The sequence below is a fragment of the Anastrepha ludens genome, chromosome 4, assembly GCF_028408465.1.
Source record: "Anastrepha ludens isolate Willacy chromosome 4, idAnaLude1.1, whole genome shotgun sequence".
Classification (NCBI taxonomy): domain Eukaryota; kingdom Metazoa; phylum Arthropoda; class Insecta; order Diptera; family Tephritidae; genus Anastrepha; species Anastrepha ludens.
The window spans coordinates 94,835,101-94,850,570 of record NC_071500.1 but is presented as its reverse complement, the minus strand read 5'-3'; the positions used below and the strand labels follow the sequence as shown (position 1 = coordinate 94,850,570).

General features: G+C 38.2%; 1 protein-coding gene across 4 annotated transcripts in view; it reads left to right on the top strand.

The window, feature by feature from the left end:
* The window catches only part of LOC128860246 (protein phosphatase 1 regulatory subunit 16A), a 116,424-nt gene that overhangs the window by 85,593 nt on the left and 15,361 nt on the right, over positions 1-15,470 (top strand). For all 4 annotated transcript variants that reach the window (XM_054097639.1, XM_054097637.1, XM_054097636.1 and 1 more), the window contains 3 exons: positions 12,653-13,424; positions 13,534-14,188; positions 14,255-14,380. In XM_054097639.1, the coding sequence (XP_053953614.1) occupies positions 13,285-13,424; positions 13,534-14,188; positions 14,255-14,380 (921 nt within the window). In that variant the 5' untranslated portion in view covers positions 12,653-13,284. The remainder of the gene's footprint in view (positions 1-12,652; positions 13,425-13,533; positions 14,189-14,254; positions 14,381-15,470) is intronic.

Below are 15,470 nucleotides of genomic sequence, written 5' to 3'. Positions count from 1 at the left end.
GAAAGCTTGATTAATTCAATGCCTTAACAATTTTGATAAATATTATTGTCAATACAAGGAAATCCAGAATCCACAACAATCCACAACTAAAGCCCTTAATCGGATCAAATTTGGATATACAATGGGGCTAAGATGGAAAGACTGAGCTTTGCTTTTATTCTGAAGGGTGATCAATTTAGAGGTATCGGACTTTAAACTGAAATAAAATAACGAAAATTCCAGTTGATTGGGCAATCTGTATTATTTTTGTGTCGAACTATTCATGACAATTATTTCTTAAAGATAATCCCTTTCAAATATTGGCCACAACTGCGTCATAATACGGCCATCAGTAAACACCAATTTTGAATGACTCGCTGGAAGGCTTCGGTCGGTTGGTCGGTATCTCGTAAATAACTTTAGTAATGTTGGCTTCCAATGCCTCAATCGAAGGTGGCTGATCCACAAAGCATTTAGATTTTACAAATCCCCACAAATAAAAGTTCAAAGGTGGGATATCGCACGACCTTGGTGGCCCATCCACTCGTGCGAGACGAGAGATAAATTGCTCACCGAAACGACGTCGTAGTAAATCCATTGTTTCGTGGGCTGAATGGCAAGTAGCGCCACCTTGTTGCAACCAACAAATGTTGTGGCGATGACGGGCTTCAATTTTTGGTACCAAAAAGTGGTTTATCATGGCGAGATAGGTTTCGTCATGCACTGTTACTTTGGCGCCAGCCTCGTTTTCGAAGAAGGCCGGATATAAATCCGGGACGATCCGGTAACGTAGAACCGACTGTCGTGCGAACGACTCATTTATCTGTCTTCGGTCTTACTTAAACCATAATCAATCGAATAGGTTGCAGATGAGCCCGAAACCTTTCCTGGTCTTCTTTAGTCTGGCATGCTAGATCTTGTACCCGTCGACGGACGGTTGCCCTCCAACAACACTCAAAATTCCAAGTCTTCTACGAAAGAAGATGCATCGTGAATTGAGACTAAAGCTTACGCCTTCTTACACTCTCCCTCTTGGCAATACTAGGGACTAGTTCTGATGCGTTTCCACGACAGTCGGTTATACGTTACCGAAACGACCCGGATTTATATCCGACCAAGGACTGTCATTCCAGCCGCATTCTCCGTATGTAAGTATAGGGAATATTTATGCGGCTACAACAACAACAACAACTAGTTCTGATGTATATGTAAGATCATTGTTGGCCAGTCAAGTTAACCTAGGTAGAGCCTTCAGTGCAGCTTGGCTATCGCCGTGCAGGTAAACGAGAAAATTTCGAATTTGATTTTTTTGCCAAAAACATATTTTTTTTTAATTACTAAACTCAAACTTATTTTAGTATTTTCTCTAAAATGTTTTAAGGTTAGGGTCTTAGTTAATAAGAAAATTATAGCTTTTCTAAAAAACATAAAAAAAGGAAAAAAAAACTGTGCTCCCTGATATAGCTCATGGCTAGGTATTCCAGCGAATAGTAAGGTTTGACATTGTCCTTCTCAACCTCAACGAATATTCTTCCACTAAGGCCAAGCTCTGATTTAGTTCCACCCCTTAATATTCTAGAGCATCCAAGACCCCAGACCTCGTTCTAAGTAACCTAACTCTCGGTACGCGAGATGGTTCTTTAATTTTATGCCACCTCTGAATGACAACTGATTTTATGAGAAGCTCTTTCAAGACAAAAATACACACAGAGGTTTACAACGAATTTCTTCTCCTTCATTTGTATATCGAAACTGAGAGCCGCCGAATCGTAGTCAAGCACGAATCCACACAACTACGGCGCACAGTGTACTTTTTTGCGGCTCTGGGTGCTTGTTCGTCTAAAACTTTTGTACAGCTGTGGTTTTTTGGATGCAGTTTTTTGTAGTTTATTTGCTGAATATCATAGGCCCTAGAATATGTACAACCTATTGTTTCTTAATTCAAAGTATTTTTACAGGGTGGGACTAAAACTTGAACATTTTGAAAATAGTTTAAATTAAGTGTTTTGTGTATTAAAAATTTGTTAAACTATTTGTTTGCAATAATATTCAAAGTAGTTCACAGGCTTTTATTTGCCTGTCTTTCCAACATGTGAGCTAGTAAGAGAATCAAAGGAAACCACGAGCATTCTCATAAGATGACCTCGGCTCAATGATGATGCATTCGAAACTGATCAGGAAATGCCTGGCTTCATTTTCGATTGCATCCGTATTCTTTGACATAAGGATTTACTGGGTTCTTGCTCACAGCGGCATTGCGGGAAACTGTGAGCTGGATGAGCTGGCCAAACGACCTGTGAGGTGAATTCCCCGCGAAAGGAGAGGATTGATTGGGATCGGGATCTCCTTGACCACCTGCGGTTTGCTCCTGAACAGATGAGCTTCGCGCCAACGCACGAGCACTTGGCAAGTACGCAAACTTGTGAGGTCGCGAAATCCTTCAGGCCAAGTGTGGTTCGGAGGTGTTCAAGGGATCTTCTGAGATTGACAAAATCAGTTGACAACAGTCCGTTCTACGTAACCGGAACGAGCCGGATTTATATTGGGTCAAGGACTATCACTCCAGCAGCATTCCTTGTACATGCATGGAGGATGTTTATACTGCTACAACAACAACAACTTGAAATTACCTCAGTAGCCCCTTTTTATGTCAGCTGTATGCAGGATGAGGGGGAACATCTCACCACCTTCTCCTTAGCTGCCTTGCAGTCCTGGGGCTTGGCTCTCACTTCGGTGCTACGCCCGCTGATATAGCAGGCCTTGATATTAAAAATCTGATTAACTTCATCAGCAGCATAAAGCGACTCCGAACGGCAAATGTTTTTATGAGGAGCCTTTTCGTGGCAACAATACACTCGGAGGTTTGCCATTGCTTGCCGAGGGGCGACCACTATTAGAAAAAACTTTTCCTATCATTTTGGTGATTCGAATCTACGCACTTCCGAATGGTGATCAACCCATTTGGCTATGGCGGCCACCGATTGGGTGATTAATTTTGTGCCACCTTACATCTCCGAAACTATGAACGATATAAAGAAAATAAGACCAGATTCAAAAAATGCAGAAAATTTCAATAGAAACCGATATTAAAAATAAAAAATCGAAGATTACGCTTTTACTCCTAAAAAAGCGCTCGAAGGCTAAAGAGAGTGCACAGTGTGGCAGTCGTATTCCTGATTACTAAAAAAAAAAAAAAAACACACATAAAATCACTTAAAAGGAGCTTGTGCAGAGCGCTGCTCAACTGCATGATTACATTTTAAAAATTTGTTTTTGGTTTTTGTACAGGATCGGACACTCGAAGTGTAACCAATTAAAAAGGCTATAAATTTAGTTTGGAAAATTACTTTTATTCAATTCAAGTAAAAAATGTGTGAAAATAATACAAAACTAAGAGTCAATTAACTTTTGCTCGATATGACCACCTTTTGACTGGACTATGGCCTTGAGACGGTCCAGAAACGAATCGGAAACTGCCCGAATGTGGCTTGCAGATATTTTGGCCCAGCTCCTCGAGGCCGGTCAATCATTTAGTTCGTACTTTCTTCTCCAAAATGGCCTAAAGAGATTAAATAATCCATTTGATTCCCGTCTGGTGAATTTGAGAGCCATGACGTTTGTGTGAGCGTCCTTAAGTTTGGAACGTTGTTTTTTAGCCATTCTTGATTCACTTGAGCTTTGTGAGACGTTGCCGAGTCCTTTTGAAACGTCCATAGTCTGCCATCGAAATGTTTGTCTGCCCACGACTTCAAAACCACCTCCAGAATACTTTCCCGATAATATTTCCCATTTACCTTGACGCCCGTGCATCAGCTGCGCGAGCGGTCTGAAGTTGGTTATACTTCGAATGCCGGACCCTGTATATAGCAGCACGCTGGAGTGCTGCTTATTTGTTCACCTAGTTTTCTGCTGGGGATGCACACTTCATTACTAGCAACACCACTACCACAACGGAAGAAGGAAGGCATTTTAATTTTGTTCTTCCTGACAGCATTTCGCTTTCCATGTTCAGTAATGTTAGGCGTTTTTTTTTTAGTTTTTATTTTTCGGTTTGGTTGCAAGCGTGCTATTTGCAAGTACTATACATTGTTGCAAGGTCGTCAGTTTTATAAATCAACGCTTTTATGTACTGCTAACGGCATGTGTTTACCTTAGGTGTATGCAAACACTTCGCTTCGTTGCCCTTTACTTGCTCGCTATGCACAAACGAGCCAAGCGTAATTACGAACTGCCTTCATTCGTATGTGGGTTTTGTTTTTTTTTAGTTTTTCTGACTTTATTTTTTAGTTTTTTCCGCTTTTGTTGCCGTTGTTGTTTTGTGCTGCAACTCCTCATTACTAATTTAATTGCCATTTTCCTGCTGCAAATTTTTATTTTGCGTATATGCAACATGCCTCAAATCATGAATACGTAAGAGTGCACTCATTTCTGCCACAGCTTATAAATTATTTCTTGAGTTGTAGTTTTTTCTTCTTCTTCTTTTCTTCCAACTCGTCACCCTTTCGTTGGCAGTAATGGTAGTAAATGGAAATAATTTCAAGCGAAAAGTCATTTAGAGTTTATTTTACACTCCACCTCAGCGCTCCACAACACCCACAATTTTTACATCGCCTCACTCTCGTTATTGCCTTTCAACTTTTTATTGTCACCCAGTGACATTATTTCGTTTCGTCGAACTACGCCATAAATTTGTCGTCCTTAATGTCATCCATTAGTTGACAAATTTTAGTGAATTTTTGCGTTGCTTTGTTTCTTTTTTGTGCGCTGATTCTTGACAATTTTTCATCAGTGGTTTTGCCGTCTCCCTACGCTGGGTGTACATCCACACAGCCTCCTGTGCGTAGGTCCTCGTCGCTGGTGCTGTTATTCTGATAGAGAAAAATGATTGTTTGACAGTTGTATGTGTGTGTGTGTGTGTGCTTGCTTCTTCCATCACTGTAAGCCAATTTAATGCTGCAATAATTGCAGCAACGAAGACTGAACCTTATTCGCAAGCAATGTCAAAATTTAATTGGAAATTAATTAAAATGTGTGTGTGTGTGCATGTTTATGGATGGACGGGTGTATGAACATGTAACGTACATATATACATCATTCACATACATATACCATTTAAATGTATGCGCGTATGTATGTGTGTATATAGTGGCATGACATGCTGAGCTGGTTTACGGCATTCTCTCAAAAAGGACCAGTAAATTGACTTATTAGAGCAGATTTTAAGCTGTCATGCGAGTGAATGCACACATTTACATACATCTATGAATACATACAGTGCGGCGATTAATTATAAACTCAAAGCAGTGGTTTTCTGTCGGTCACCGCAGCCCAATGGATTGGTGCGTGACTATCATTCGGAAGTGCAAAGGTTCGAAACCCCGGGCACGAAATATCTGTTGACAGACAGAGTTATTTATAATAGCAGTCGATCCGCGGTAATGGCAAACCTTCGAGCATATTTTCGCCATGAAAAAGCTCCTTATTAAAAAACATCTGCCGTTCGGAGTCGGCTTAAAACTATAGGTCCCTCCATTTGTGGAAAAACATCAAGAGGCACACCACTAATGGGAGGAGGAACTCGACCAAACACCAAAAAAGAGTGTTTTTCTGTATTTTTCTTAAACCAACAAATGTTGATAAATTCTTTTTTTAAGAGTTATTATTAAATAATATAAAATAATTAGCGAAAAAAAATCCAATGTGTTCATTTATTTTTCAGTTAAGTTAATAAATATTTACGTTTTACGCCTGCAAACTTGCAAATAATTACTTACTATATAAAGAAAGACTCCAAAAATCTCAATGCTGAGCTTTTTTAAACAACTTTTTTCAAAGCCTTTTTTTGACAGAATTTTTTTGAAACTTTGGTTTTGAAACCCCGACATCGGATTTGTAATCAGCGTTCCGAAAACCCTCAGAATCGTATTCGGGCACGAAAAAAAAAATCCATGCAAACCCGTGTACTTTTTACTTATTATTATTATTTCCATACTCCTTTAGGAGCTTAAGGATTCAACAAAAGTTGTCCAAACATTTCTATTTGTAGACATAAATCTCAGTTCATTAAACGATTTTCCAGTTTGCTTATTATTTGGTATAATTTTGTTTTTGACGGCCTTTGTTTCTCCCAGGAACCACGGTAAATATACATATACTTGTATATACCCTATGATCAGAAAATACCGGGAATGTTTAAATAAAACAAAATGGAGTTCAATTTCAGGCAAATTCATTTTATTTCCTTCAAAATATGATCCGCCTGAAGCAACACACCAACGCACATGTGCCAACATGTAGCCCAGTCCTCCGTGCACCAGCTCCACCGTCGCAGTTCCCTTGATCTCCTCTATCGACTGAAATCTCCTTCTACGAAGTGGTAACATCAACTTGGGACACAAAACGAAGTCGCACGGGGCCATATCAGGTGAATAAGGTTCTTGCACGACGGTATTTACTTGGTGTTTGGTCAAATAATCCAGCGCAATTTGGGCTCGGTGCGATGGCGGGTTATCATCATGCAAAATCCAAGAATTGTGTGTCCACATTTCCGGCCATTTGCGACGTACAGCATCTCTCAAACGCTTCAAAACGGATAAATAATATTCTTTATTGACTGTCTGGCCCGATGGAAGGTACTCATGGTGCACTATGCCTTGGCAATCGATGCGAAAACAGTCAACATCCTCTTCACTTTTGAGCGACTTTGGCGGAATTGTTTAGGTTTTGGCTCGTCTTCGAAGCATCACTCAGATGATTGTTGCTTGGTTTCCATGTCGAATTCACAGACCCATGTCAGGTCGCCAATAATCATCCGTTTCATGAAGTTTGGATCACTTTGAGCTTCAGAAATCATCTCCTCAGCAACTGTCTTTCGGTGGTGTTTTTGCATGAAATTCAGGTCCTTCGGAACGAGCCTGGCTGTAACGTATCTCATACCCAAAACATCAACCACAATGTGTTGTGCCGTTCCATATGAAATGCCAAGTTCACTATAAATCTCTCTTAAGCTGGTATGACGATTTTCAAGCACGATTTCTTTCACTTTCTTCACATTTTCATCGGTGTTCGGGGTCGATGGGCGTCCGGAACGAGGCAAATCTTCCACCTGTGTACGACCACTTTTAAAGTCTTTATACCACTCGTATACTCTTGTTCTTAATAAAGCAGATTCGCCAAATGCTTTTTGCAACATTTTCAGAGCATCGGAACACGAAATTTCGTTCGCAACACAAAATTTCAAACAAACTCTTTGTTCAACAAAATTATCCATGCTAAAATACGCCAGGCAGACACTTATGATCCGATTGCGCTAAAAAGTGACAGATGTGCGTCTTACAAACCTATCAGCATAAGAAACAAATATGGTCCGCTTCTCACGTGCGGTATATTTGGTATATTTTAATCACTGCCAGTAATCTAAAGGGTGATTTTTTAGCTATTATCTTTTTAAACAGTTGGTTTAAACAGCTGACGCATGTTTCGTGTTTTGTTTCACTGACAAACATCTTCAGTTTGGTCTATAATTTCGCCATGAATCGTCTTACAAACGAACAACGCTTGCAAATCATTGAATTTTATTATAAAAATGCGTGTTCTGTTAAGAAAGTTTAAAGTCGAAAAATTGTGTTTAGCGACGAAGTTCATTTTTGGATCAATGGGTACGTAAATAAGCAGAATTGCCGATTTGGAGTGAAGTCAGAAGAATTGCAAGAGCTACAAATGTATCCAGAAAGGTTACACTTTGGTGCGGTTTATGGGCTGGAGGTATCATTGGACCGTACTTCTTCAAAGATGCTGGGAATCGTAACGTAACTGTGAATGGTGAGCGCTACCGTGAAATGATATCCAACTTTTTTTTGCCCAAAATGCAAGAGCTTGACTTGCATGACATGTCGCTTCAGCAAGACGGTGCTACATGCCACACAGCACGCGTAACAATGGACTTGTTGAGAGGCGAGTTCGGTTAATATTTTATTTCACGTTCGGGACCTGTCAATTGGCCACCCAGATTGTGCGATATAACGCCTTTAGATTATTTTTTGTGGGGCTATGTTATGGAAAGAGTATGCCAAAATTGGACTAAGCGGATGGACCATTTGAAGCGCAGTCGCGTCAACATTTGCATGAAATAATCTTCAAACATTAAATTATATGGACTGTACTATCGATTTAAATAAAAATTGCATGGATTTTTTCTGAATTTTACGCTTACAATGCACTGTGATTTATTAATTTTTTGTGTTTTTCCACAGTTTTTAAGGTATAAGGTGCCCTGGTTTTTCTATTTAATTAAATTCCTTTCCATACGCATCTCAGTCAACCGTCTCCAATGAGAGTAATATCAAAAAACTTGAGCTCTGAGCGGAAATCTGACGCAAAAAAAATTGAGATTAGTTACTGATGGGATTTATAATTCTTCGCACTGCTTTGTTCAAAAAAGAAACAATTTTTCAGTTTTTGAAAACTTGTAATTATATCACTAAAAATTTCATAAGCCATTTCACTTTTTTTGCTCTTGTTCACTCCTCCCGGGAGTGTTTCGCACCGTCCCATCTGGTACTTCGCGCAGCATCGACCTTCGCGGGTTCCAGTCTGGTGCCATTCTCGTGATGCTATCTGGTGGTTTTCTTACACATTGAGAAGTCATTTCACTGCATACCCGATAATTCCCTTTAAATTCCCTCCCTAAGTTCAAATTTTAGATGAAAATTTGTGGATTTTATTTTTGTTTCTGTATAAAGTTTGAAAGTCTGATTTATTTTGGTTAATGCGTGCCAAATATTTTTTAAATAAAAAAAACTTAAAAAAATGTTAAAAACATTGTAAATAAATATTTAAAAAAATCGCTATGCACTCAGTTATGCTCGCTACTATAGTATATTGTATATAGTTACGAGGGTCGTTTGAAAAGTGCGTGCAAAGCCTAAGAAGTGGTACTACTGGCGCGTATCGAGGTTATATTTAGTTAGTAGCATATTTTGGAAGAACAAACATCAAGTTTCAGCCAGATCGCTCTATTTTTTGTGTTTGGCATTCGCTTGCTCCGAGGGAGTCGAGTGATTTTCCTTTTCCATTACAACAATTCACCAGCTCCTCAGTAGAGGATGTTTTTTTCTTTGTTTTGATTTTTTTTTTGTCGGGACAGACTAGCAAACACAGCAGTCGGACAACATTAAGTCCATTATACTGCACTCGGGTTCCCTTTTTAATTTTCCTTAAATCTACCCGACCTCCGAAGAAATCTACCAAGGAGGCAAGGTGGTCACTTCCTAACACAACAGTGCCAAAGGCCTCAAGCCTGATTCGATCGAAGGCCGGGCAAACGGGCCGCGCCGTCTCATCCTCCTCTCAACATACTGGACAGAGTGCACTGAGTATAGATGTGGTCGCAAAATTAATTGAAATAGTATTCCAACTCGTTTCATATTCGTCTCTTCTCTAGACTTGGCTCCCTTAGACTACTATTTGTTCCGCACTTTGAAAAAATTGCTGACGGAAAAAGTTTTATTCAAACTAGGAGGTGAAATGAATGGCTATTTTTCACACTTGGACAAGTCCTATTATGCGGAAGGGATCAACAAACTACAACAGCGTTGGATAAAATGTGTAAACCTAAAAAGAGACTATGTAGAAAAATGAAAAAAAGTTGACCCTAAAAAATTAAGTAGTTTTCATTTTTGCACAGACTTTTCGAACAAACCTGTTGCAAGGTGGCGCAAAATTAATCATCCAGTTCTGTCTTTGAATAACTTTTTTACTAAAAAAAAAAATTTTAGTGACGGTGATCTCTATTTTGAACTTTATGCGCTCCATTGCTTGTCTGTTTGTATACTGCAGCTCTCTGACGCCATTTGCAAAAATTACAGGGTAGTCGATAGGGTGACTAATTTTGCGTCACCTGCTCATACACGTGCAAACATGTAAACATGCTATGTACCCTCATATTTTGACGGCCACTTTTCCTCAAATACATTTCCTGACAGCGTTCCACCCAAAACTATTTCTGCCATGCAAAAGCTTCTCATAAAAACCACCTGGGGCGAAATCGAATTGCAGCAGCCATTATTTGCGGAATCGAGGCAAATCAAGATGCACAACACAAATTGGTGGAAAAGCTTGGCCCAAACCACTTTATGAAGAATGCATGCGTCTGTCATTACTATACTTTAAGAATATACTCACACACACACACACCTACAACTGCATGCACTTCCACATCCTTCATACGGTTTATTGGTCTATTTAGACACGATTTCATGCTTCAAATGGCTTTTTGCCGTAAATTCAAAGAATTCAATTTGAATGAATGAATTGATACAATTATTTTGCAAGGCATACATAAATAAATTTGCGAGTAATGGAAGACGATTGTAAATTAAAGCTAAATGCATCAGAAGTATGTAGGCTGTAATGCAAGGGCATCCTAGGACGGAACAATACAACAAAACTTCCTAATTTTAGCACTTCCAGGAACTTAAACGAGTTGCGTATTTATGTGAATTAGCTTACTGGCATACTTATAATATCTACGCATGGATTCCCTTCTATACGTAAATATGCAGTGCAAGCCTCTTTGACGGGAATATTTTTGATTGCAAAAAAGTAAATCAAGCAGGTTGCTTTCGAATTGAAATACAAACCATTTTCGTATAATAAATTAAACGAAAAATGCACACTCGAGGAAGGAAATGCACACTACTTGGTATCACTATGGATCAATTTCTGGTCTATGTGCGATCTAGAGAATCAACCAAGTCTAACCTAACCTACTTTAAGAATGGCGGCGACGTTGAGCTCGAGGAGTGCAAAATTATTTAATAGATCAGCAGCTTATTCAAATATAGGTATAACGCCAATCGGTATTGTGCTTCATGCCTAAATGCATTTGTGGGGTGCCGAGGAAGCAGACGAATGTGATAGGACGAAGTTTGAAATAAAGCTTGATAGATGGATTTAGATATTCACGTCCCATTGGGTTTCCTATATTCACGAATCAAGAATGCGAAACTAGTATCATTTGAACTAATATTGGTTACTTTACTAGCAGACAGAGGTTTAGAAAAACAGTCAAAAAAGAATAGAAATACACCGTATGAAAGCTGTCCAAATGAATGCTTTGCTTCACTCGCTTGAAGTGCTTCAAAGTCTCGAATAGCGCAATGTTCTGTTGGCGTTTTGCATTTGAGCTTACCAGGCGGTGGTAGTTTTTCAAAGCAAAATCTAATTGAAACCTACAGGTCTGCTTATCTAATATAAGTTGAATGGATCTACTTCAAGTCCAAATAATTCGCAGATAACATTGAATAGCGAAAACAGACGATATTAAAGGGTCAAGGAGAAAGCGGAAGCGAATATTCCGAATATCAGAGAATCTCTTTTTTAAGCTTTCGGCTCCGCTACTAATAATTAAGGCCTTGGCACTTAGCTGTCGAAAAGTAGTAGTCATCAAATACCGCTCGTCGTTTCACACAAATGGTACATGACTTCCTGGCCACTGTCGAACGGGCACATATGCGCTGATTTTTAGGAATACAAGGTGAAGTCCAAAATAAACAAGACTGAGCTAAAATAGAAACGACAGGAGCTTTGTCCTCTCTGGCTTCGATGCACTGTTTTACTCGATCTACAAGCTTTTTGAAAGAGTTTTCAGATCATTGACCGGAATGTCCTTCAGGATAGCGGTACAAGCCTTTGAATGATCTCTATGGACGCAAAACATTTTCCTTTCATGACCAAATCCAATTTACTGAATAGGTAGAAGTCACAGAGAGCCATATGAAGCGAATATGGTGAGTTATTGATGGTTAGAAAGCGATTTCTAATCATCAAATCAGTTACAGGAGTGGATCGATGAGGTGGTGCATTATCATGCAATAAGCGCCACCTTCCTCCTTCGCGGTATTCAAAACGCCATGTTTCATCACCAGTTACAATGTTGAAACGGAAGTTCTCGTCTTTTCTCGCCTCTTTTATAAGGTCTTTCGAATGTTGAATTCTGAGCAGTTTTTGGTTCTCAGTTAATTTGTGCGGAATGAAACGTGCACAGACCTTTCTTAAGCCCAAATGATCAGTTAAAATGCCATAAATCGATGCTTTGGAGATATTCACTCTGATTCCATGAATTTCAGCGGTGATTTCGGTTTATTTTTGATAAATTTACGAAGAATTTCAATGGATTTTTCTGTCATTTATGCCCTCACAACCATCTCTGAAATGTGTACACCACTCATGAACTCTGGTACGAGATAGGCAATCATCGCCAGGAAGTTTTTTGGGCTATGAGCCTGAGTGAATCCCTTAGTGGACAACTGATGCATCTTAACGTAACATAACTTCCTCTACTACTTACAACCAACCACTTTAACGGAGCACTGAATCATTCGTCATACCATCGCGAGGTTCATAGCCCCACACCAAAAAGTGGAAAAACAGGGTTCGCTAAACACTTCTTCTGCGCAAGTCCAGTATTGCGAAGCGCAAGTTTACGTTTTCTTCTTTAAGATATTTTCAAAAAGTCCTCTCTGACTCTGCCACTGATAGCTTTTCATATAAAATTTGATCACCTACTTGTAACCATATTTATTACTATAATAATTTTATTACGGTTATCTTCTTAACAATTTTCCATTATGTCATTTATTTAATAAATTTTATTTGCTCTCTTTAATTGTAGATCACCATAACGCAACTTGTGGAGCACAAAAGCGAAACGAAATGACAATATAAGACTGAACTTAACAAAACAAATACAAAAACGACATCGCAAGCAAAGCGTAAGGAACGTGTGACCAAACAAAATAATTAAGTCACAGAGACGACGAATGTATGAATTCTACAAACGATTAGACTACGAGTAGATTGACAAGTTGGTGATTGCGCATGCACACCGCTAGTATGTGAGTAACCCGCCGCATAGTGGGTAGCACTAGGCCAGGAACGGCGCTGCAAATAAGCGGTCAAACCAGCAAAACTTGCCACTGAAACAAACACACAAAAAAGCAACAAAAGTAGAACAAATTATTTTAATTAATTCCAAATTCTATGCAATACCGCCACAAAAATAAAAAATCTAACAAAAGCTTTCAGCAACATAAAAGCCAACCGCGCGCTGAAAGCGAAATCAGTATGAAGCGATTTGCATTTGTTTTTTAACGTCTCCTCAACACGCACTCACACATACATTAACGTACACGTACACAAGTATATACAGTAAACCAAAATTTACATATCAACGCGTCAGCGTGCGCTTCAAAGGCGAAGATAAGCAATAAATATTCAACAGCAACTCCCAATTAGCCAGCAAAGATGGTCAAGGGCATTCTAGTGAATCGCAAGGCGGATGACTCGCACAAGGCGCAACTGAAAATGGAGCATGCCGACCTAGTCGCCGAGATGCAGACGGTGGAAAATCTGCCAACGCATGAACGACTGCAGTTGGCGCGTCTGTAAGTGCAACCACAATAACCCCATCATCCAACCGCCTTTACCATCCCTTATTTATTTATTTACAACTACTTATTTATGTATGCACATAATCATTTCTTTCCACTTTAGCCGCCGCGCACAACAGCTAAAGGTCGCGCGTCAAAAGGAGAAGGAATGGCTAAAATTACAACGCGCCAAAGGTAATGCGACCTCGGCGCTCAACAACAGCCATACGACACACCATTTCCGTTCCAGCTCTAGCAGCGGCAGTCGGCATATATCCTTTGAAAGCAGCGTGGTACTGCTGGAGGCGGCCAGTCGTAATGATATGCATGAAGTGGCCGAGCTGTTGGAGCGTGGCATTACGCCAGATGCGGCGAATGAGGATGGCTTGACGGCGTTGCATCAATGTTGCATCGATAATAATGTGGAGATGTTGCAGCTGTTGTTGGAGTACGGTGCGAATGTGGATGCGCAGGATAGTGACAAGTGGACACCGTTGCATGCGGCAGCGACCTGCGGCCACTTGGAGTTGGTGCGCATACTAATCGATCATGGTGCGAATTTGCTGGCGGTGAATACGGATGGCAATATGCCGTATGATCTGTGCGACGATGAGAATACATTGGACTACATTGAGGCTGAGATGTCAAAGCGTGGCGTGACGCAAGAGCTGATTGATGAGACGCGTTCGTCGACGGAACGTCAAATGTTGAAGGATTTAATGGAGGTGGCGCGAACCGGTGGCGATTTGGAGGAGCCGGATAACCAGGGCGCGACACCAGTGAGTTGGCCAGCGATTTTTCTTTAGAGCATAAATAATTGTGTACATTTTATTATTCATTTAAAGCTGCACATAGCCGCGGCGAATGGTTATGTGCGCGTGGTCGAGTTCCTGCTGGAGATGCATGTCAATGTAGATGCTGTGGATAAGGATATGTGGTCGCCGGTGCATGCGGCAGCGTGTTGGGGGCATGTAAGGAAATTTAATTAAATTCAATTAAGTTTGGTTATTAAAATATGTATTTAATAAAATAAAATTATATGGAATAAAATAACATAAAAAACAAATAAAAATATATTAAATTAAATGACAGAAAATTAAATAAAAAAAATTAAATAAAAAATTTTAACACATCAAATTAAAAGAAATAAAACAAAAATATAATAGAAAAATTAAATTAAATAAAATGTAATTGAAGTTAAAAAAATAAGTTAAATTAAATTAAATAGAAATAAAAAATAGAATGAAATAAAGCAAAATAACTTAAAGTTAAATAAAATAAAATGGAATGAAAAATAAAATTTAACTAAATACATGAAAATAAAGTAAAGAAAAAAAATAAAACTACAAATAAAACAAACCTAAATTAAATTAAACTTATTTAAATTAATAAAAGATAAATAAGATAAAAAACTTAAATAGAATAAAATTAAATAACAAAAATGCGTCACATTAAATTCAACAAAATAAGAAATGTATAAAAAAAATTAAATAAAATAAAAGGAAACTGATGCTAAAAAATAAGTTAAATTAAATAAATAACTAAAAAAAAATAAAAAACAATGAAATGAAAAATAAAAAAAATTAAAGTTAAAATAAAAAAACTAAATAAAACAAAATAGATAGTCAAAATAAATGAAATGACTGAAAATATAATAAAATACAATTTAAAAAATGAAGTTAAATGGAATGGAATTGAATGAAATTAATTAAAATAAAATAAAGTAAAACTAATCTTTTTAAATTGATATGATAAAAAAATTAAATGGAATAAAATAACATAATATAAAGTAAAATCAGGCAAGTCTTACTTAATTTCAAAGAAAATACAATAAAATAAAATGATAAAAGTACAGTGAAATGGAATGGCATTGAATGAAATTATAAACCAAAATTAAATCAAGGGAAATAAAATGCAATAAGAAACTAATATAAAATAAAATATAACAAAATAATTTTGCATTAAAAAAATTTAACTAAATTAAATTTAAACAAATCAAATGCGCTAAAAAATAAATTAAATTAAATGAAAGAAAAAAAAATTAAATAAAAATTCATTTTA